General features: G+C 38.8%; 2 protein-coding genes across 3 annotated transcripts; one reads left to right on the top strand and one right to left on the bottom strand.

The window, feature by feature from the left end:
* Positions 1 to 848: 848 nt before the first annotated feature.
* hvcn1 (hydrogen voltage-gated channel 1) lies at positions 849 to 5,748 on the top strand. Of its 2 annotated transcripts, none has more exons than XM_063498840.1 (6): positions 849 to 964; positions 1,953 to 2,183; positions 3,025 to 3,129; positions 3,210 to 3,441; positions 3,896 to 4,008; positions 5,418 to 5,747. In XM_063498840.1, exons 2-6 carry the CDS (start codon positions 2,010 to 2,012, stop codon positions 5,472 to 5,474), a joined length of 681 nt encoding a protein of 226 aa, XP_063354910.1. In that variant the 5' UTR covers positions 849 to 964; positions 1,953 to 2,009; the 3' UTR covers positions 5,475 to 5,747. The 2 variants fall into 2 exon arrangements, with proteins under 2 accessions (XP_063354910.1, XP_063354918.1); XM_063498848.1 differs by having other exon boundaries at positions 856 to 958; positions 5,418 to 5,748.
* Positions 5,749 to 5,799: 51 nt separating this feature from the next.
* LOC134645404 (tectonic-1-like) lies at positions 5,800 to 16,430 on the bottom strand. The gene is made up of 14 exons (XM_063498828.1): positions 16,144 to 16,430; positions 15,073 to 15,190; positions 14,046 to 14,179; positions 13,708 to 13,856; positions 13,344 to 13,446; positions 11,548 to 11,660; positions 11,295 to 11,315; positions 9,477 to 9,611; positions 8,363 to 8,488; positions 7,655 to 7,743; positions 6,730 to 6,867; positions 6,478 to 6,631; positions 6,199 to 6,330; positions 5,800 to 6,110 (listed from the first exon to the last, which is right to left on the bottom strand). The coding sequence occupies exons 1-14, from the start codon at positions 16,415 to 16,417 to the stop codon at positions 5,964 to 5,966; spliced, it is 1,833 nt and encodes a 610-aa protein (XP_063354898.1). The 5' UTR covers positions 16,418 to 16,430; the 3' UTR covers positions 5,800 to 5,963.
* Between the last annotated feature and the right edge of the window lie 6,345 nt (positions 16,431 to 22,775).

Here is a 22,775-nt window from a genome sequence, read left to right as displayed (position 1 = left end):
TGCTCACAGAGCAGAAGGATTTGCAAAGTTATCACAACATTTCCAAGTGTGCAGAACTAAAGGCAGCACTATCATCAAGAAATTCAAAGAGAGCTACACAGCAGAACACACCTGGCAGAGGTAGGAAGTGAAAAATGATGCAAAAATGATTTTTCAGTGGTGAGTTCATGTCTGTTGTTCTCAAAACTGGATGTTTGAAGCTTACCAATCTACACTTGTAAGAAGCGATCCCATGCTCAACCCCAAAGTTACCTGGATAAGATAAAATCCCGCTTTGTATGACAGGGCTCTGCCCACTGATACCTAACCAATCTAACCAAAGGCAGAAGACTTTTACCAGTTCAGGGTATTTTCAGTATAAAAATGATAATAGAACCAAAACACGTTAAAGAATAATAATTCAAAATTCTTTAATAGTTGCGGTGTGGACTGTAAGGTACCTGTTACAGGGTACTGTATTATTATCTATATCATCACTATGAAGGATGATTTAAATAAATGTTTAAATTACACGCGTAGATAATGAATATAAATAAACCAATGGAAATTGAGAAATCAATCAATCAGCACATACATATATTCGAACATAACGCTTAGTGTTGGTATTATGGAGTAGAAAGAAAATTAGAGCAACAATGCAAGCGGGGGGAAGGGGCAGCTCTTCTAGAGCTTTTTGTCAGCAATATTTCAGTTTTGCTCAAAAAAGATTTGTATAATGCTAAGTAGCTTTATGAAATGGGCTATAATGAAATAAACGTTTGATATTAGGTAACAAAATAAAACAAAACAAATAAAACAAAAAAACGGGCGGGGGCGGGTAGGTGGACAGAATCGGGCGGAGGAAGGTCTGAAGACGGAGGCGGAGTTTTGGGCTTCTTTGGGTTTTTTTTTTTTTTTTTTGACGCCGAGTAACTTGCTCTGAGAGGAGCGTTGAAAGTGCCAAAGGAGAAGGTGTAAGGTAAAGGTAAGCTGCTGTCACCGTTTATTCGTGTATACCAAATAGCAGCTTCCGCTGTGCAGAGTCCGTGCCAGCGCTGTTCTCATTAGGAAAATGCTTACTTGGCAAAAGTAAAAGGGATGAACGTGTCTATCACGAGTTTCAGCCTCCTGCCAACGTCTGAGACGCATAAACAGAAAAATCTAGCAGACCTAAAGCGACAAAGCTGCGCTCAGTGCTGCAGAATCTCGTAGTCGGAAATTTTACGCTCACTTTCTGACTTCTTGTACTTTTAAGTGCTACACCAGTATAGTTTAAAACGCTTGTAAAATTACCATTTGCGTTAGAGTAAGACTAGAAAATTCCGTGTTCTGCTGCACATCTTCCATCACATCACAGATTAACGCATATGAAAAATGAAGTGTATTAGTAGTAGCTGAAATTAAAATTTACCTTTGCGGAACTGTTTGTAGTAAATTTAAGATGTAAGATGTACTATTATTAGCTCTGAAGTTAATCAAAAATGTCTGGGGTTTGGTGCTTCTGTCACTTGATTATCGTTTAAGAACAGAGCACCCATAGCTGGTTCGTAATCTATACATTAGCCTGTAGAGCTCTGGGCTCAACAGCCCTTCTGTCTTGATATCATGACATTTTGATAGGATGGATTTTCATGATAACCAAACCAGTCTTATGACCTTTTCTTCCAGATCTATTGAGTGGAGTGTGGGGATAGATAAGCAAGCTCCTCAGCTTCCTTTGTATGCTATACTAAAATGTTGGTTTGTCAGTAGCATGTTGCAAATATTAAAAAAGGAGAAGTAAACTGGGATTGACTAACATGGAGAAATCTGTAGAGAAGGTATACAGCATTTTGAACATATGCCATCTTTGGTCTTAAGTGGAACCTGCAACATTTTGCAAGCTGTAGTTCATAAAGTTGTGCAATGTCAGTTTATGGCTCCACACTTCATGGCTTTAAAGTGAAACGCACACTTGTGTTCTTCTGTCCAAGGTGCGCTGAAGTGGGACGTGGTCCTCTCTCTTCATCCCTCTCCCTCAACCTGCCATCATGTCTCGGTACCTGAAGCATTTCACTGCTGTGGGGGACCAGCATGTGGTCCATAGCGACGAGGAAGAACTGCATGTTTCCAGTGAGGAGTTGAGTCCGGCTACGGGACAGCTTCCAGTGACGTTAACATTTAGGGATTCATTCAAGAGGCTATACAGCTCAGAACGTTTCCAGGTATGTTGCTGTAGTCTTTTCAGAAAATGTACCAAAGAAACAGTTGTCTGAGCTTTCCAGTCTGCCAAAGCTACTAAGCTATTACAATGACAGAAAAATATAAGGGTGGGCAAACGATTCCAGGAAGAGTCCATAAAAATAAAAAAATGTATGCAGTGTAACTTTGTTTGAGCTTCTGTTCGAGATCATCATCTCAGTCATGTCTGGACAGCTTTTAAAGCGGCTGCTATTGTTTTGGAGATTTGGAGAAACAGAATTTCAGGAGTGGGACCATGCCGCCATACACGCTCCTTATGGTTCTCATCTATATAGGTTCCCCCAGTCCTACAAACTGTTCATTCTCGTTTACGTGCCTTTATCGAAGTTTTGTTCTGACCAGTGGGGTGGCTTTAGCTCAGGAGGTAGAGGAGGTCATCTTCTAATCAGAAGCTTGGTGGTTTTATCCCTGGCTGAATAGTCCACAGTTTCCAAGCCCGTAACAAGTGTTTCAGAGGATTCCTCATCATTTTTTGAATATTGGCTGGATTATGCCATAGAACAGTGAAACACAGGTATTCAATGGGCTATGCAGAAATAGCGTCCTTTTAACTGTAGCAGTTTATAATCCAGCTATTTTTCCATGTTTGTCCTCTATAAAGTGCAGCAAAAGACAAGAAAGTTTAAAGCAAGAGGACCTTATTTTCTTTTCAGAAAAAGGATGAACTGAGGTGCTGCACAATGTCAGATATTAGATTTAGTTCAACTACAACTGGTTTTGAGCTCAAGTACCTTCCACCAGAGTTTTTTCTTTTACTTTGAAAACTGTAATAGAAGCTGACATTATAACTGTCTCTGCTTGCAGGTGTTGGTTGTGTGTTTGGTAATCCTGGATGCCATCTTTGTCTTGGCTGAGTTGCTTATAGATCTGGCTGTCATCAAGCTAGAGCATGGCCACATTGCTCCAGAGGCAAGCAACTTTTTTTCACAGTCTAAGAAACATCCCATGGGTATTACTGAGATTTTACTACACCGTTATGTGTTTGGCAGGTTTTTCACTACCTGAGCTTGGCTATTCTCACCTTCTTCATGTTGGAGCTGGCTGGGAAGATGTTTGCATACCGCTTGGAATTCTTCCTGCACAAATTTGAGGTGTTTGATGGTTTTGTGGTGATAGTGTCTTTCATCTTGGACATTGTCTTCATCTTCCATGAGGACGCCTTTGATGGGATAGGTCTTCTGATCCTGCTCCGACTCTGGAGGGTAGCCAGGATTATCAACGGTCAGTGCCACTCTGTAGTGTTCACAGGAAGTGGATGAAATGATAAACCAACGGTCATGGCTCTGATTATTTAATCAGGTCATCAATTTGTAATTGTTCAGACTTATCCAAATAATACTGATGCAACGACATCACATGTCTCTGAGTTCCTCTTGCCTCCTCTCTTTTATGATCGTCTTCATTTACATTCACATTTTGATTGTCCGCTATTTTGCCTTCCTTCATGTTCAAATTGCTAACAGAATACATTTTTATCTTGCTGCAAAGCAGATTGGGAATGTAAAATACATTAGATGTCACTATTCAGAAAGCACAAGATTTTTTTCACATTGTTGTATTTGCAGGTTTTGTTTTTTGGTTTTATATGAGATCAAAATTACTGATGTTAAGTTCCAAATGTCATGATTAGCAGGGCAAAGTTTAAAAATGCTGACCATTTTTTATTTTGTTGTAGGAATCCTAGTGTCAGTGAAGACCCGTGCAGACCAGAAGATTCACAAGCTGAAGGAAAGCTATGACCACCTGGTTCAAAGAGTCACTGAGCTACAAGAGCGCAATGATAAACTGGTGATGTCTTACGTTGCAAATTTGGTCAAATATTCATGAAGATTACTGCTGCTAATGGCAGGCTTGGACTACTTGTCTTGTGAGATGCTTAGTGTGTCAGGAATCTTTCACCCCTGCACAGCGATTACAGATTACTGCCTGGTTACCGAAAAGTCAGTTTCTTTTCTTATCTTGTTTTGTGTGACGTTATCTAGAGAATGAAGTCCCAGTGACACACTTCCTGACCATAAAAATACTGGTCTCATTCCTCAGCCTCCTAGTAGATGCACCTATGGTATAAATTCAAAAATCCTCAGATTTTCAGAAAAACTGACCTCTGACCTTGATTGGTTAATGTCACTGGGCTACAAGCTTGTCTGAGAGTTTTAGTAGATGCCCTCGTGCTACTTAGCCTTGTTCTTGTGTTCACAAAATCTGACCTTGACCTTGAGGACGAGGTCACTCAGGTTCTTAGTAGAGATGTCACCTCATTCACTGCTTCAGGATTCAACTTCGAGAGTTTTCCGGAAGTGTGGTAAAGTCAGAAAAGCTTCATACTTTAGATTCACTCCTTCTGGTGTGAGGACAGAGAGGTGACTCTTTTAGTAGCATTATTAGGGAGCTAAAGTGAACCAATATGAGCCAAACTCATAACGAAAGCAAACTCTGTAAAGTTGACCTTTTCTTTTTTTAAAGCTTTGTTTAGTTCTAGTCACTCTTTCATTCTGTTTTTTAATGTTAATGAGCTCACAGTTACAGTAGGATAACATTATCCTTAGTTAGCTTGCCTCTTAAAACAAATTAAAACACCAAGTTCCCAAATGGACAGTCCCAGTGGGGGAACTCTTTAGGCCTGGAATTCCACAAAAACTGTGCAGTAATGATGGCAGATCGTTCACAACACACTCAGTCCTCCTTTGGATTTCAGGCAGTAGAAGGCAGAACTGCCAAAGTGTAATTATGCTGACTGAGTGATGAATACAGTTACTGATAAAATCTCCATGCACATTAGGTCAGTATCAGAATCTTCATTGGCATTGTAGCAGTAAAACAGCTAAGAAGATACAGACACTCAATAAAATTAAGTAAAAAATATATAAATTATATACACAGTATATATTCAAATGCATCTATAAACAAAACCAGTACTGTTGTCTGTTATTTCCTTTCTTGTTGAAGAAGTGGTGACTGTTATTCTGTGCCATGGGGAATATCAGATATATTTATTCTAACTTAATTATTTCACTTTGTCTGTTTTGTAAATTTCACAGCAGTAATACAGAAAGGTGTGTCTGTTATTTAGCTATTTAGGCTTCACTCCTTGTTGTATGATCCACTTCGAAAGTCTTCATATTGTTACTCAGAAGGCTTAAGTATGTGGCACGAAGGCTTACAGTGAGTAACAAGGTGATTCTTATCTGTGTTTGTAGGCACAAGAGAACGACAACCTGAAAGCCCTCCTCAAGAAGCACGGCATAGATGTCTAACTCAACAAGCTCACTGCTGCAGAGCTACTTGTACCCACATGCTACAGAACATTTAATGGTTTAGTACTAACTGCACTGAGATTTAATGTCATCATTCCTGTCCTTGTGGTGATGGAGACAAATTAAGGGACTGCACTTGCATCATGAATTTCCAGTATATATATGTTAGTGATTTTCATGCCATAAAGCCTAAAGCACCTGTAAATAAGTGAAATGCAGAATGATAAACTTGTACATAAAACTACATCTTAATGTGATTTTGGAGTTCTGTATGATCTGTTAGAACAAATTTAAACCATTGATTTCAAGAACTGAGAAATGAATGTGAAACCATGTATTAAATTTTATTATAAAAAAGGGAAAACTCACATGTACATTATTCACACAATACACAGTTCCAGACTGATGGTCCAATAATAGTACTAGTGATGACCACACACTGTACCAGTGTTTATGGGGACGCTTAAATAAGTGAAAGCTGCAGTTGGATCAAACAAAAGGGAAGAAGAAGTCAAAGGGCAGTTTGGCATTGATGGTAGGTGTGGCCCTGTAACCAGGAAGAGCAGCAGCAGATACTGGGATGAAGGCCACTGAGCTTCTGATTGGAAGGATACTGCTGCCTCTGGACAACAGGGTCTGTGTGAGAATACACACAGTACAAATGATTCTCTATGCTTGCAGTTTTTTTTCTGCTATAAATGCTCCGACAGAAATTATGTCTTACCAAACTGCTGGTGTTGCTCTGAATTACTTCTTTGATGCTCACAATCTGTGCTTGAGGATTCATGAAGGATCCGTAATTGGTCCATTTAATTTCTAAGTGCAGTGACAATGGGATGCTGCAACTTGGAGCTTCCTACAAGTCAAAAACATGATGCTTGACAGTGAATTCACTTCTGTTTAAGACCTCAGACCTCAATTTAGATCATCATGAAGTGATCTAAGACAGTGCAATGACAGTGATCATCGTAAGATACTGTGCCCCTTGTATGACCTCACTCACTGTGGGATTGAAGTTGGTCTTGATTTGCACCCAGTCCAGGAGATTGTCCAGGCGGGAGTTTCCAAAGGAAGCCACATAATAAGGATAGTTAAATCCTCTCAAAATTCCTAGAAGCTCTTGCGAGACAATAGTGCAATTTACACCATCTTCCAACCTGCAGGATCGAAAAAAGTTGCCATCAGAAATTTTAAAGAAAAAACAGACAGCGTTTGTTACATTAAGTGTGATAAATAAAATGTGAGGATGATGTGCCTTAACAGGCAGCCAGACACAGAGTCTTGACCAAAGAGGACAGGTGAGCGCTGATGTGGACCCTGCAGACAGTCCTGGTCCTCAGTGCTGAGGAGCAGAGACAGAGTGTCTCTGAGGTCAATGCTTCTGACAATCCCAGTGGAGAGGAATGTTATGGACAAATCCTAGTTCTTAGAGAACATCAAAACATTACACATCTTTCATCAACCACTGAAATTCAGTTTAATTTATAGAGCTTCAGTTTACAACAACAATTGTCTCTGTGTGTTTCACATAATAAGGTAAGGAGCCAACAACAGTACATGATCAGATGATGCCCTACAGGCAGCACTCGGTGATAGCGGGAAGGAAGAACCCTCTTTTAACAGAAAGTTCCAACAAAATCATACTCTGCCACGGCTAGTTAGGGGTTGATAGTAAAGCGCATGGAGAGACCATGGACGCTGAACAAATTTTTAAAAAGAAAGACACAGGAGAGATAAAACAAAAGTTATGACATGCAGTAGTGGCACATAAACGCCTGGGAAATGAAAAAGGATAATGGAGAACTGTCCTGGGAAAGTTTTCAACTAGCACGTGCCTATATTTTGTATCTTTCTTTATCTTAAAAGTAGAGAAAGTGTCTGTCTCCTGAACCTAAACTGAGCTAAAAGCTCTTCCTCCCTTTTGACTTTTAGAAACTCTGAACCACAAGCCAGTCTGAAATCTCGCAGCAAATTTTCATACTTAAAATTTTTTGAAATATTAATGGGAAATTAATATTTCAAAAAAATTGATTTTTACTTATAGTTTTAATATTTTATTATAAAACTTTTTTTTAAACAAAAAAATTGTTATCTTATTTATTTGTTTTTACGCTAACAGAAATGGGCTTGCAGTAGTACAACAATGAGGGAAATCTGTCATTTATCCAGATAAAGGATATTCGGCTGTTCTTGTTCCAGACACAAGCGGCAATCCGACCACATAACCTGGATTTCCGCTGTAGTGGACATTCACGTCCCCCCCATCTGCCTGTTTAGGAGGCACAAAACACAGAGCATTACTCAGATTTAGTGAAGGGTCAAGGAGTAACATGTTTTCCTAAATTACTAAACACTTTTTGCAGTCTTTCTCAGAAGGAAGAAATGTAGAGCAATTAAAACTAACAAATCTGTGAAACCAACAAATCCCCTCATTCTAAGAGCACCTGATTTGATCTCTACCAGTGAATAGCTGCGGAAGTACACAACACAGAGACAGAAGACAAGCTGGCAATCATAGTTTTGAAGTCAAACCTTTTTGGTTCCAAAGTAATATAACTACAAGCTGTGTTGAACCTATTCTGCTTCCCTTGTTTACTGTCACATACAGTGGTGAATGTTCATTAAAATGCTCAAAGTTTCAGATAATTAGGATATGTACAGGTAAACTCAAACATCCCACTTTTGTCCTTAACATCATCATCTCATGTACACAATTCTGGCAAAGCAGCCTCACCCACACGCTACTTAAATAAGGATATTTTAGCCAGCTTTTGTGAGGGGCTAAAACATTTGTGACTGATTGTTCCAAAATAAAAATATGACTTTACGATTTCCCCATGCAGAGAAAAAAACCATTACACATAGATAGGTTTGTTTGAATATACTACCTGGATGTACGTGACCTGAAACTCCTGTTCCAAATGCAGCACAGCTTCAGTTACAAATCCAAGCACCACAGACACCGTTGCATTTTCTATCTTACCATGTGGGTTGTACTTTATCACATAGAGAACCTGAGGAGACATAATTTTCTAATTACACACTTTCAATTAACTTATTTTTGCATATAACTTTTAAATAGGGAGAAGTGTTGGGGTGGTTAACAAATAAAGACTTAGTATTGCTTAGATTGCTTCATTTAGATGTAAGGGAATGGCACCAGACATGGAAATACAATTAGGTGCACGCGTCACTGGAAAAGCATAAGATGTTTCCCTTTTGGAAAGTTGATTGTGTTTTTGGGGACAGCTACGAGACAGCACAATTGTCCCAGAAACTTCTATGCAGGATTCTTAGAGTGCCATCACTTTTCCTTAAATAACATCTCTGGATAAACTGAGGATACTGATTTATATGATAGTGGTAATTAGACTTGTTCTTGTTTTTTGTTTTGTTTTTAATATGATTTTCTAATGTGTCATATATTAGCTAACATTGGCACTGACAATTCAAGGTGGATGAATTGCCTCAATGTACTTTCACATCCCACCTCCAAATATAACTGACAACAGAGGCATGTCTGGGCGTGCGTGCCTATGTCCAGACTTTTGCATCTCTCTGAAATGACTGCGTGCCTGTGTGTTTGTGTGGAGTGGCTACATGGACTCGTGATAATCATCATCCAGAAAAGAGAAAACAGGAAGAGGAAATTTCTGACTATTGCACACAATTTTAAACCAGAGTGTAATGTGGTCACATCTGAAGACTTTACTTTTCAGAAAAAAAAATCTTCTGTGTTTATGGAGGGCACAGCAAAGAAGTCAACACAGATAGGTGTGATATTTTCTACAGGAGAAAAAACAAAGTGGATGACTCAGTAGAACTAAATGTCACGAATTAACAACATTACAGGATGTATCACTGTATAATATATTTATGCTATATTTATTAAACTATGTTATGTAACTCAATCAACATTGTATGCTAATGGATGTCAAATATGTATGTCAACCGTTTCTTCATGCTGGAAGTGAGAAATAAACTCCAGTGTGTGTGACTCACCTTCAGCACCACATTACCACAGAGGGTGAGGTTGATGAGAACAGGACTGATGTTTTCTCCACCTGTGATCTTCAGCTCAGTCTGAGTGTGATCTGCAGACTGTAGGATGACTGAAGACACCACCACAGGAACAACCTCCAGCAACAGCAGGGACTCATATCAGTTAAGCATTTTTTCTTCATTTAGATTTGTTCACACTTGTTATAACTGTGTTTCTGAACTTCTGACACATTAAAACTATTGTACTACAATACAGAATGCGCCAATGGCTGTCTAACATGATAACATTTTTAAACAGCACACCATGCTGCAAATACTACTCAGTAAATAGTAATCTAAAACACAACTGTGTTCTGAATGTTAATGTGAAAATAAGTGATTACTAGTTGCTCTTTAGGAACTGAGCAGAAAGTTGTGCCACTGTTCCTGTCACTGCATTGCAGCACTTAACCTCAAGTTTGTTTGTGCAACTTACAACATGTAGCAACATCAAAGGAGACACAATCAGGAGAAGCTGTCAGCTGTCTGTCTTACTAAATGTCCTGGTCTACCTAAGGGTGTTTGGCATGGGAAGATTCTGAACATAGATTTTATCACCTCTTTGGTTATTTTATGCATTACATACCACCATGAGTTTATCTGAGCCAGGTTTTATATTAATATTACTGAGTTGGCAGTGCATTAAAGGATTTTAGTGGGCATCAAAACCAAATTTAGGGGTGTACAGTCATGGTTAAAATAAATAAACTTTACATATTATACCATATTGATTATGTATTTAACAAAAATTAAGACATTTTGCTCGTCCAGAGGATTAAGCTGATTGTTAACACGATGATAAGGAGAAAAAAAATCAGCAACTCTTGTTGCCTATCATTCTGGGACGTGTTATGAAGGCCATTGCAAAACAATCTAAAATTGAAATATTTGTCACAGGAGCAAACATTCAAGGTACTTTCTAATTTTCCCAGAACTGGATGCCCCAGCAAATTCACCCCAAGGTCAGAACCTGCAATGCTCACAGAAATTCAAGAGCTACAGTGCTATGAAAAAAATTGTTAGATTTATTATTTGTCACGTTTCAGATCATGAAATGAAATGTATTATTTTTCTGCGTGTTGGGTCAGTTTTTGCTAAATTATATTGTATTTACCTAATTTTAAACTTGGTAAAGTTTTTTATAATGTCAATCTGTAGTCTTAGAAGTTGCATAGGGTATATTTTATACCATGACTGTAGCTTTAATGGAAACAGCTGGAAATTAGGTGCAATGGTAGTATCAAAAAGTATAAAGGAATATAAATCTTCACATCACAGAGAATCTTTCTACAGCTTTGTTTGCTTAATCAACTAATCTTGCAAATACATATGTACACAAACACAAATGTTTAAAACTCAGTGCCACTGACACAAGCAATTAAAAGATATGTGAATGTGTCATTAATCTGTGTTCTATTATGTAAGCTCAAACAACCATTGTGAAATCTACTTGCTTGTCATGTAATAATTCTGTGTGTATCTCTTTTTCTTCGTTGCTTCAATTTAATAAAAATATCTCTGAGAAAAAAAACTTAGTGCCTATTATACATTCACAAAGCTAATGTATATAGGTTGTTTGTTTTGTCAGATTAACTGTTTATAACATCTACACTGTTTTTAATGAACACATTTAAGAGTCTGTGACCTCATCTTGTTAACTTGGATTTTTTTTTCAATTTATCAGTTAACTAATAAATTAGTACAGTTAGTATGTTTAACTCTGATAAACATACTAACTGTTTCAGAGTTAAACAAATAGAGAAAGGTCAGGATACTTACTGCTGCATCTGTGCTCATATCCTGTCAAGCACAAAACATTTCACTTTAAACTTTTTAATTAATGATCTATATTTACACTATATATAGTTAAGGAACACAAAACAGGTGTGCATGCTGTTCATTAGTTGCAATTCAAATTCAATGACATTATAATTCCTGGGCGTATAGTGAACTTCACCTCAACAATACACTGTATTAAAGAGTGGATTTTTAAGAGCCAACCAGTGTGTAGCTCAGTAAATGTGAGACTCACACTAAACAGCTGGGTGTCAGTGTAGCTATCCATGCTGAGGGCTGGCAGGTGGCCGCAGTCCTGATCCAGGACCACGCGACGGGAGCACCGACTGCTTTGATCCTTTAGGAAAGCTGCAAATCAAACCAGGAAAGCTAAAACAACATCATTCATACTGATGAAAAAGCCTCTCATCCTTTTCATAAAGCTTTACAGGATGTCAACAAAGAAACTGCTGTTCAATAAGAAAGTGACAGTAAATATGCAAACTCTGGGCATAAGTAAAGACTGACACTTTTTTTTAAGGAGACTGGGATGAGAAAGAGAATGGCTGCATAGTATAGTGGTTAACACATTCATTTTTCAGTGATATTTGTTAAATATCACAATGCTCCAAAAAATGAAAGTAACACGTTTTAAGCAGATTATGGCATCTAGTCAATTAAACTAGATGGGATACTGATCTGTTCAGTTAAGGAGCAGAGAGAGTTGCTGTTAACGAAATTACAGGTGCACTTAAAGACAACAATGAGACAACTCCCAAAACAGGTGTGGGTTTTTTATGTGGAGGCCTCTGGCAGTTTTTCTCTCCTCATGTTTTGTGACTGTTCTTTCACTGCATTGGACTAGAGTCATTCTCACTACTGATAACACTAGGCTAGACCTTGCAGAGGTTGCCCAAGTAGTCCAACTCCACCAGGATGGTATGTCAATATGTGCCATTACCAGAAGGTTTTTTGTGTCTCCGGTGGCCTGGGGACCCAACGTCCTCTAGTGGATCCTGCACTCAGTGCCATGTATCCTGACTGGGAGTTGCCATAGAATACCAGAATTGGCAGGTCTACCACTGGTGCCCAGTGCTTTACACACAGTAGAACAGGTTTATGCTGGGCACATGTGATAGATATGAAAGAAGCTTTGGAGAACATTATACTGCCTGTAACATCGTTCAGCACAACTGGTTTGGTGGTGGGTCAGTGATGGTCTGCATAAGCACATCAATGGATTGATGCACAGACCTCTACAGGCGAGGCAAGGGCGTCCTGATTGTAGAGAAAGATTTAATCCAGGATGAAATCTTTGGACCCACTGTCACACCGTATGCTGATACAGTAAGTCCTGTTTTTTACTTCATGTTTCAGTCCATCCCATACTGCCAGGTTTTACCTCAGACTGTCCAGGAGCTCAGTGAGGCCCAGGTTAAGATCTGGAAGGAGATCCCCTAGGACACCAACCACTGTTTCATTACAAGCACGCCCCGACGTTGTCAGGCATGCATACAAACACATGCGGGCGATGCCAGCTTCTGAGTAATATTCTTAGATGCTGCAATGAAATTTTTGCCACATGACTTTTTCACTTTGATTTTTGGGTTGTCTTTGAATTCTCTAGGTTGATAATTTTGCATCAAATGACATGGCCTCATTTCATTCTTTACACTTGGTCAGTCAACATCAGTACAGATATCCAGCCAGATTTTGTTTTGGTCTCCCCAACATTTAAAAGGAGCAACTTTTTATTTTGAAGGCAAAAAGCCTCCATTTCCAGTTTGCATTACCTGCTTCAGTTTCACTACCACATGGGGAGTAGTTTGCAAATTGCAAATGTTTACAACATTAAAGAACTCTGGATAGGATTGAGTGACACTAAGTGGTGAGTTTACAGGCTGCAGAAAAAACTAATTCCCCCTCTCTTTTCAAGTGTCCAGGTAAATCTACAGTGGTCAGTGGAAACACTGCTACTCATATTTAAAAGTGATGATGTCATAATAATGAATACATCTTAATTTCTATAATTTACAAGTACAAAGGCATTACCTGCAGGACTGTTATCCACACAATCAGCAGTGACACCGGGAGCTGGCAGTTGCAAGATCTCTCTCTGTCCAGCTGCCCCTGCCGTCACAATCACATCCCCATACTGAAAAGCCAAAGCATCAGCAGAGAATGAACAGACAGGAAAATGGCAAGTTCAGACTCACCTATGAAGGAGTGCACTGAGTGTTCTTACTGAGTTTCTTTGAAAACAAGTTCCTCACATGTTCTGGACTAAACATACCTTCATATGTTAATGATAGTCCATAGAAGAAAAAAAATCACTGACTGATTTGATGTGGACAAACGCACACTTACTGATACTACATGAGCAATAAGCAGTTACTCCTTTCAAACAGAGGCTCACCTGATATCCACCCGAGGTCTGGAGGTTTACAGAGGACACCTGGTTAACCTTCTCTAAACCGAAAATATAGCTGGTGAATTGTTTAAAAAGCGACACAAAGTTGCTGTCAGTTGGCAGAGCAGGAGAGGGATACGACAGTCCATCAACTCCTGCAGATAAAAAGAAACTAGCTGACATGAGCTTTGTAGTCCAAAATAGTCATTAAGGAAGCTATTATACATAATATTGTAAATAACAAACTGTTAAATTTGCCTTTTTTAACTTTACCAAACTTATGTGCAAATGTTTTCTTGAAGCGTTTACTCTAACGCTCCATAAAAGTCCATTTGCTCACTTACGGTTTTGTGACTCAATGCAGAAGATGTCGTAGTTGGTCTCCTTCTGAACAGATGATTGCAGCTCTGAATAACCATCTGCTGCTCTCCTTAAAGAATAGAATGCTACATCATGGCTGCACATCTGCTTGCTGCCACTGCAAAGTGATTAAAGACAAAGAAGAAGCTCATTACTATGGACATGCAGACAAATGCAAATGTTTTGCTGAATTATTTGCTCTACTGGGAAACATTTTTATGGATTTCATCTTTTAGCAAGAGAAGACCAAGTGTTGCCATTTGTTTACTGTTGCTTTGATAAGGTCAGTGCAGTGTGCATGAACATTTCCACAGTCAGCTGTCCATAAGTAGGACAACAAGCATACAAACCACTGAATGTTTTCACTCAGTAATAACATTTCTTAAAAGTTTAACTTTTAAACTGTTAGGTTGATGGTCAGTTTGGGTGATTAATGGTTCTTCTACAAGTCACATTTATGAGTTTTTCTGTAGCTGAAGTTGACCCTCAATAACAAACAGTTGTTTTAATTGAGTGTTTTTTTTAGTCCTATTAAAGGAAGTGCATTAGGCTATGGAAAGAAAGCAGGGCTAAAATTTGATGTGTTTGGACTATTTAATATTTGGGGGCATGTGTGCATGTAAACTGTTTTTTACAATTTGGCCAAAGCAGCCAACATTTCTCTCAGTGAACTCAGGTGGAGTGATGTTTTTCTATTGTGGACGACAGCAACACACACGATCAAAGCCACTACAAAGCCAATAAGAGTCCTTTATTAAACCACTTGTTTAACAAGCTGAAACTTAAAGAAATGCTTACTTTGCTCCTGTTTGCATCAACCACTGTTTTTAAATATAAAATACAGCAATACCACACACTGGCACATAAAAAAATTCTAACAAAATCTGTCTATATCCAAGCAAACTATTTATTATACAACACAGAGCCAAGAGGAGAAAAATCTATTTTTGTGAACTGCCACTGTAGCCCATTAGTAGAAAAAGAGAAGTTTTCAGCTGGACTTCTACATACCTCACAGTGGGATATGAGCAACTCGTGAACAGAGGCACATCCTCACTACACACTCTGTCACAACAGCAGTTGATGTCACATACATCCATGTGCTCATCGCAGGGACATAACCTGTCAGCTGACACACACACAAACATACACAGGTCAGATAGTTCATATTTTCTAGATGATGAACAGTCTTAATGCATTCAATACATTACAAATGGTACAAATGTAAAACAGCAGTTGTGTGTACAACTAGGTTTAATGTTCAAGCCATTAATAAACACAAGAGGCAACATATTAGGAAAACCTTTAAGCATAATGTAGTTCATTTTGTCCACACCCTATTTGATCACATTTTAATTCATGCTAAACACATAAATAAAACTGATATCACAGGAGAGGATTGGGAATGAGCTTGCACTGGAGCTCTTACTCTGACTAATTGTGAACAACTGGTCAGTGGGACTTGGTGTTAAATGCTGACAAGCTCAATAATTATTTAGAAAATATGTACTAAATTCAGAGAGGTTAAAGGATCACTGTAAAGGAGGGTAAAACATTTTGGGAAGAGGTAACATGTCAGAATATTATTTCAAAATAAATTTAACAACTTTGGAGTTCAGAATGGATCTTATTAAAAATAAAGAAACACCAAAATCTCAGAATGTGTACGTTATGTAGAAGTAATGTCAGAGCAGTCGTATTATTCATACACAGGTCTATGTGTCAGCGCATGTGCATGCTCTCCTTAAACAAAGAGTCTGTATATACCTGGCATTAATGAGCATCCCAAGTTTTGATCTATCCGAATGAAAACATAAAATACCACAAGATCAGATCAAACGCCACGTTAAAATATCTTCATTTAACATTTTCCTTACTACCTCTGAGAGAACAGATATCCTAGTTACAGTTGTATAATGGGTTTGGGTTTAATTTGAATGTGTTCACATCTAAGGGACCGAAAGTAGCTGGCAAACTGAATTACCTAAAAGCTATTTTAGTGGACAAAGAAAAACAGTGAACATGTGCTAAAAACGGGGGGACTGGGGTAGAAACTGGGGTTAAATCACAGCGACAAGTTACCACTGGTGAGAGGAGTGGGTAGGTGCCCGGAGACTGGCAGGGGCACGGCAGGCAGGTTCGGCATCTCGGTGCTGTAGCTCGGAGCTGTGGTCGTGCTCTCAGACACTGGAGGCTGTGTACGCGGATAACTCTCAGTAACATTATAAATAAAATTGTAGGTATCAAAAACGGTCGTATTAAAGTCGCTCTCTGTTGTGTTTAAAGTAACGACAGTAAGCAAGAGAAATAAATAGAAGAACTTTGGATCGCACTTGACTACAGTTGTGACCGCCATGGTTATTTAATCGTTGCTATGGTTCTTCTTCTTCTGTTGCTGCTGCTGCTTCTTCTATGGCCCTTAATGGCGGGTGGCAAACCAATTGTAAGTAATTTACCGCCACCTAGTGGGTATCGCTTCTTTTTGGTAATGCTGCGTGTACGGGTTTCCGCCCGCATTATCGCCACCTTTCATCGGTGTACAGATCTGCCAAATGTTTGGTTGAATTGATGGTGGATTATCAACGTTTGACAGCTGAGTCTGGTGAGAGGATAAACTGAAATCACTGTGCAAACACACATTTATAATTATTTATTTTATTTATAATTAGCAACTGTTATGACTGCTACAACGTTAACCCATTTTTGTGAAGCTAAGTCAGTTCCAATGGTCACTCAGTTCCCTTGTCATCATCCAACTGACACCAGTGTTTTCAAATAAATGTAGTTAATGGGTATTAACTAGGAAGTTGTGATTCACTACATCTATCTGACAGCAACAGTTCACTAACTGAATTAGGTCATCCTGGGACTAAAACCAGGATGCTGGTCTGAGTGTCATCGTTGTCCAGACAGGACTCCAGTTCTTCTGCCAAAAGCCAGTACACCTTGCTGCTTCCCAAGGTTTGACTTGTAACTCCAGGCACCGTGGCTAACAGGCCTGGCCAAAGAGCAATCCATGTTTGTCCAGGACTGCTTATTTTTGGTATTTGGGTATATTTAACCTGGTCCTCATATCTGAAGGCTGCTCCCCTGCCCCCCAATGTGCCACTTGGGAACCTGGTAGATGTGTCGCCATAAAATCGAAACTATAAAGTGTTTTCAGTTTCAAGTCGGATCCCCTGATCTCCTCTGATATGATGGTCCTATAACATTGCTCTAGACTCTGTGAGAGATGTATAATCAGAGTAATGAAGTAATCAATCATCAGACCTTCACAATGACCAACTTACACCAAGCTGACAGGGTTTGAAATTTGTTGCAGTGCAGATTAAAGGAAAGGTTGCTGAAACTGTGGGTATTGCCTTAAGGGTGTTGAAAATGCCCTAAACCAAACTTGTAACAGGTCTAAAGGATACTTTTTAATAGGAAAAAGAAGGAATAAAAAAGCTTATTAGTCTGTTGTAATGACATCACCATTAAACCATCGAAGAGTTCAAATTATATTTTAGTGGTAGATTAAAAAATGTTTTAAAATTCAGTGACTGAAGTCCATTTCTTCAGTGTGTCTTTACTTTGAGCATCTTCTTCACCAAAACTTCTCCATCAAACCACCAGGAAATAAAGTTTGCTTGGTCAGATTACGAGCTTAAATCACCTTTTCATCCACAAGATGGCGACACAGAACAACAAAACACAAGTTTCAGTATCCTGCACAGCGGGCATTTCCAAAGGACAGAAACAACAGAACGAAGGAATATGAGAGAAATAATATTATTATTATTAATTATTAATATGTTATGAATGTTGTCATTATTAATAGAATGATAACACAATATTAGTACATGGGAATACTAATACTGTCTCCTCACCTAAACAGAAGAATTAGTATAGTTGGGAGTGGAATTCAGCAGGTGGGGGAAGCTCGGTTGTACTGACTCAACACAAAGAAAAAAAAAATCACAACAAACAAAACTTTCTATTGAGAGCTGAAGTAGATTTTCTTTGCACACAGGCCAGCTGTGACCAGCAAGCCTGTGCTTACGCTCCTCTGAAGTTTACTGGTCTTTGTGGATTTGCACAGCTGAATTCAACAAGATGTAAGCAGATGTTTTATGGGATATCTTGGCTTTCCCACACTGGCAGTATCCACTTGCCATAATGGTGGAATCTAATAAAAGAATCTCATCATCATCAGCTTGAATCCAAAGTTTAAATTAAGCTGTGCCACTCTTGATCTAACCTAACTCTGACCATGAACACCACAACCACCGAGCACCAAGCCAACAGTGTTTTACTATAAATTTAAAGGAAAGCTAACCTATTTATCCCACACTCACCTGCCCTGTATTTTCATGCAACCTTCAATAGAGTTTGTTTTGAAGGATGTTTCACAACATGAAAAAACACAACTTCACATTCTATACAACGTCAGATTTAAAAATTAGGACATTACGTGTAAGCATTAAATTTCCAGTTTATCAAATACCACTGAGCATTTTTCCTCTCCTGTCCTGTTTTACTTCTTGCTCCATCACCGAGTGAAATTAATCACACTCTCTCCTCTCCCCAGGAAATACAGCAGCTGTACCTTACTAGCTTCAGTTAGCTATTTTTGTTTGTTCAGCTATTCGTTCAGCTGAGGGTTAATATATACAGAAATTTTCAAACTTCATGTTTGAGGAGTTTTGAGTGCTATAGAGATAAACAAATCTTCAAAGCAAAAAATGTATGATTCTGGCTTACAATGCCAGGAGTGGGGAAGAATTGCAGAGTTGCTTCTCCTGGGCTGCTTCTGCAATAGAAAGTGAGCAAATTAGAGGCGTGTGAAACCATATGTTTTAAAGATATTAGTGTGTAATAGTGATCTTGTTAAGCTTGTAATTATGCCGGTTACATAATTAAATTTTCCAGGACAGCTGGAGAGAGCAAAGGATGGTGTAAAGTTACCCCAAAGTTGGACAACATCAGCTGAAGGGGTACAGCAAATGTTTGTGTACCTGAATGTTCACTTGTTTGGTGGGATATCGTGTCAGTTGTTGAAGGATTTGTTTAAAAAAAAAAACGATGTAAGAGCCAGAAGTGCAGCCAGACGCTGCTCATTTTACATTTTTGCCTGTTTCTTCAGTTTTTCCCTCCATGCTTCAAAGGTAGAACTAAAAATCTCGAATTTGGACTCAAGACCAGACCAAAGCACAGATTTCCACTGGTTTAATGTCCATTCCTTGTGATTCTTGGCCCAAACAAATCTCCTCTGCTTGTTGCTTTTCATTAGTCGTGGTTTCTTAGCTATTTGACCATAAAGGCCTGATTCACACAGTCTCCTCTGAACAGTTGATGTAGAGATGTGTCTGCTACTGAAACTCTGTGTGGCATTTATCTGAGCTCTAATCTGAGCTGCTGTTAACTTGTGATTTCTGAGGCTGGTGACTAGGATGAATTTATCCTCAGCACCAGAGGTGACTCATTGTCTTCCTTTCCTGGGATGGTTCTCATGTGAGCCAGTTTCATCGTGACTACACCATATGAGGCTCATTGAGAGAAGGCCAAGGGTTTGCAGCGCTGTCAGCAAAGCAAATCTAAAATATAAGACATACTTAGAGTTATTTATCATTTTTTCTTTGCTACATATTTCCATATATCTTGCTTCATATATTTGATGTCTTCAGTATGTGCTTCAATGTAGAAAGTAGTAAAATAAAGAAAAAACATTAAATGGAAAGGGGTGTCCAAACCTTTGACTGGTAGTGTACCTGCAAAGGGTGGCCCATCATCAAATTAAACCCTATGCATTAAAAACGGGATGCCACTTAAAATCATATATTTTTGGCAATATAGTGTGTCTTGTAACACTTAGCTGTGTAACTGTTAAATTAGTTTAAAGTTTCAATATCAACATCTGGGTAGAATGAAGAAATTCAGAGAAGCTGCTATGTGATCACTTAATGACCACATGATTTATTTAATAAGCAGTTTGCTTCCTAATTAATGCTCTAATTAGATTTTCTTCCTCTCAGTGCCACAAATCTTGCTCTCTTTCTATCTCTCACCTCATGTGTGCTGTACATGTAAACTTCGCTGAATAATCTGTGTGTCTGTCATTCAGTGGCCATTCCCCAATATACACACAAAAGTAAAACAAACACACCTTGACCTTTACCATCCATACTGCAGGTATGCCTTTCCTGAGAGCTCAATATTAACCACAAAATCACATGACCCACACTGCTTTAATGACCACTCCGAATTGATTAATGACTGTGAGTGGTATGACTATGAGGAGCAGGAGAATAGTCTAGTATAACAGGAAATGCAAGTTGCATGAGCCCAGTACGGTGCTGAGGAAAGAGGGTGTCAGAGGTCACAGAGACAGCTACAGTGGAGTCAATCACAGATTAACAAGAGAAGCCTAGAGAGAGTGTACAGTAGATGGTAAAGGTAATTGGCTATGTATCACAGGCCTTCAAGCTGGCAGTAGTTAAACCGTTACTTAAAAAGCCATCTTTCCGGCACCGTTGTATTTTTCACTCTGTTGTATATAGCATTTGTATTCTATTTTTATCCTATTGTATATTTTATTCTATTTTATTCTACTGTATATAGTATTCTATTTTTATTCTATTCTGTACAGTTGTGTACTCTATTTATTCTTATTTTATTTTATTCTAATTGTCCTTCATAACTTTTGCACTGTCCACTTCCTGCTGTGACAAAACAAATTTCCCACGTGTGGGACTAATAAAGGTTATCTTATCTTATCTTATCTTATCTTATCACTTGACCCAGCTTTCTCCAACCTACGTGTTATCTCAAAAAAAAATTTTAAAGGGTAGTTGTAAAACAGCTTACTGATCATCTGCAGAGGCAGGTTTACTTGAAGAGTCAGGGTCAGTCAGGTTTCAGAGCTCATCACAGCACAGAAGCAGCATTAGTGAAAGTTACAAATGATCTTCTTATGGCCTCTGACAGTGAACTCATCTCTGCGCTTGTCCTGCTTGACCTCAGTGCAGTGTTCGATACTATTGACCACAATTTTTTATTACAGTATTAGAGCACGCTGTAGGTATTAAAGGTACTGCACTGCCGTGGTTTGTATCATATCTATCTACAAGACTCCAATTTGTTCATGTAAATGGAGAGTCCTCTTCACACACTTAGCTTAATTATGGAGTTCCACAGGGTTCTGTGCTAGGACCAATTCTGTTTTCATTATACAAGCTTCCCTTTGGCAGTATCATTAGAAGGCATAGCATACATTTTTATTGCTATGCAGAAGGCATGGCACTTTATCTATCCATGATAACGCACAACAATTAAACTGCAGGAATGTCTCAAAGTCATAAAGACCTCGATGACCTTAAATTCAAATAAAACTAAGGTTATTGTACTTGAACCTAAAAATCTTGCGGTATCTAGCCAGATCCTTACTCTGGATGGCACTACCTTGGATTTCAGACACTGTGAGGAATCTTGAAGTTGTTTTTGGCTAGGATATATCATTCAATGCACTATTAAACAAATATTTAGGACTTGTTTCTTGCATTTATGCAATATCATCAAAATGAGAAAAATCCCGTCTCAGAGTGATGAAGAAAAACTAGTCCATACATTTATTATGTCTAGGCTGGACTTTTCTAATTCATAATTATAAGGATGTCCTAAAAAGTCCCTGAAAAGCCTTCAGTTGATCCAAAATTCTCCAGCAAGAGTACTGATAAAAAGACAGAGCACATTTCTCCTTTACTGGCTTCTCTTCAACTCTCTGTTAAATCCAGAATTGAATTCAAAATCATGTTGGGGGCTTTTTTCATTAAAACCTTATTGAATTTGGAAGGAGTACAACAAAAATATGGGCTAATGTAGAGTACAACCCATACCGGCTCGGACGTTGCCCTGATTAACAAGGTCCTTGTCAAGTTTTGAGGAACTAGAACACCCTGATGGGAAGTGGTCTACTGAACAAGATGGCAAGATGGCATCGGTGGGCAAGGGATGAAATTAGCTGTTGGAATGCCGCTATGCAAGTAACCCCAGCAAAAGGGGTTATGTGAATAGGATGAGGAACCTATGGAATGGCAAAACAACTAGTAGCTCAGTGTTCCAACATTTGGAAGAAGGAACTGCTCTCACGGCTAGAGTTGATGAGGCACAACACACATGCTACGGCAAGGTGGAGCCAGGACAACAAGTCATGGGGGAGATATCATCACCCCACACCCAAGATTGGGTACCAAGCCCCAAGGGCAATGGAAGAAGGATTGTTGAGTGTGAGAGGAACTGACCGGTTACCAAGACTACACGAAGTACCCTCTGAAGATCTACTAGATCAGCGGTTCCCAAAGTGTGGGGCAGAGCTATTGCAGGGGGGGCGCGGTATGAAAAGTGAAAAAAAAAAAAAAAAAAGAATGCTTGGAAACTGCTAGCATAATGGACAGATTTTTGACAGGGCTCCCACACAAACGCAAAGCAGGAGATGAAGCATCACCAAATATGTTTCCAAACCAACTTCCTTCCAAGCCAAAGACTAGAAAATATGATGAAGCATATCTTCCCTTTGGCTCACCAAATTTGGACAATGGAAGCAACCTAAGTTCTTCCATTAAGCATGTTCATCAAACTCTGAAATTTAAGACACTCTGGAAAATGAATTCTGAGTTGAATTACTCTGAGATCAGCAAATCTGAGCTTCCTGGTCCAGAACAGCTTATTCAAGTTAA

Source organism: Pelmatolapia mariae, linkage group LG2, assembly GCF_036321145.2.
Source record: "Pelmatolapia mariae isolate MD_Pm_ZW linkage group LG2, Pm_UMD_F_2, whole genome shotgun sequence".
Lineage (NCBI taxonomy): Eukaryota > Metazoa > Chordata > Actinopteri > Cichliformes > Cichlidae > Pelmatolapia > Pelmatolapia mariae.
The sequence above is the reverse complement of the archived record's forward strand: the minus strand, read 5'-3'. Positions and strand labels throughout refer to the sequence as shown.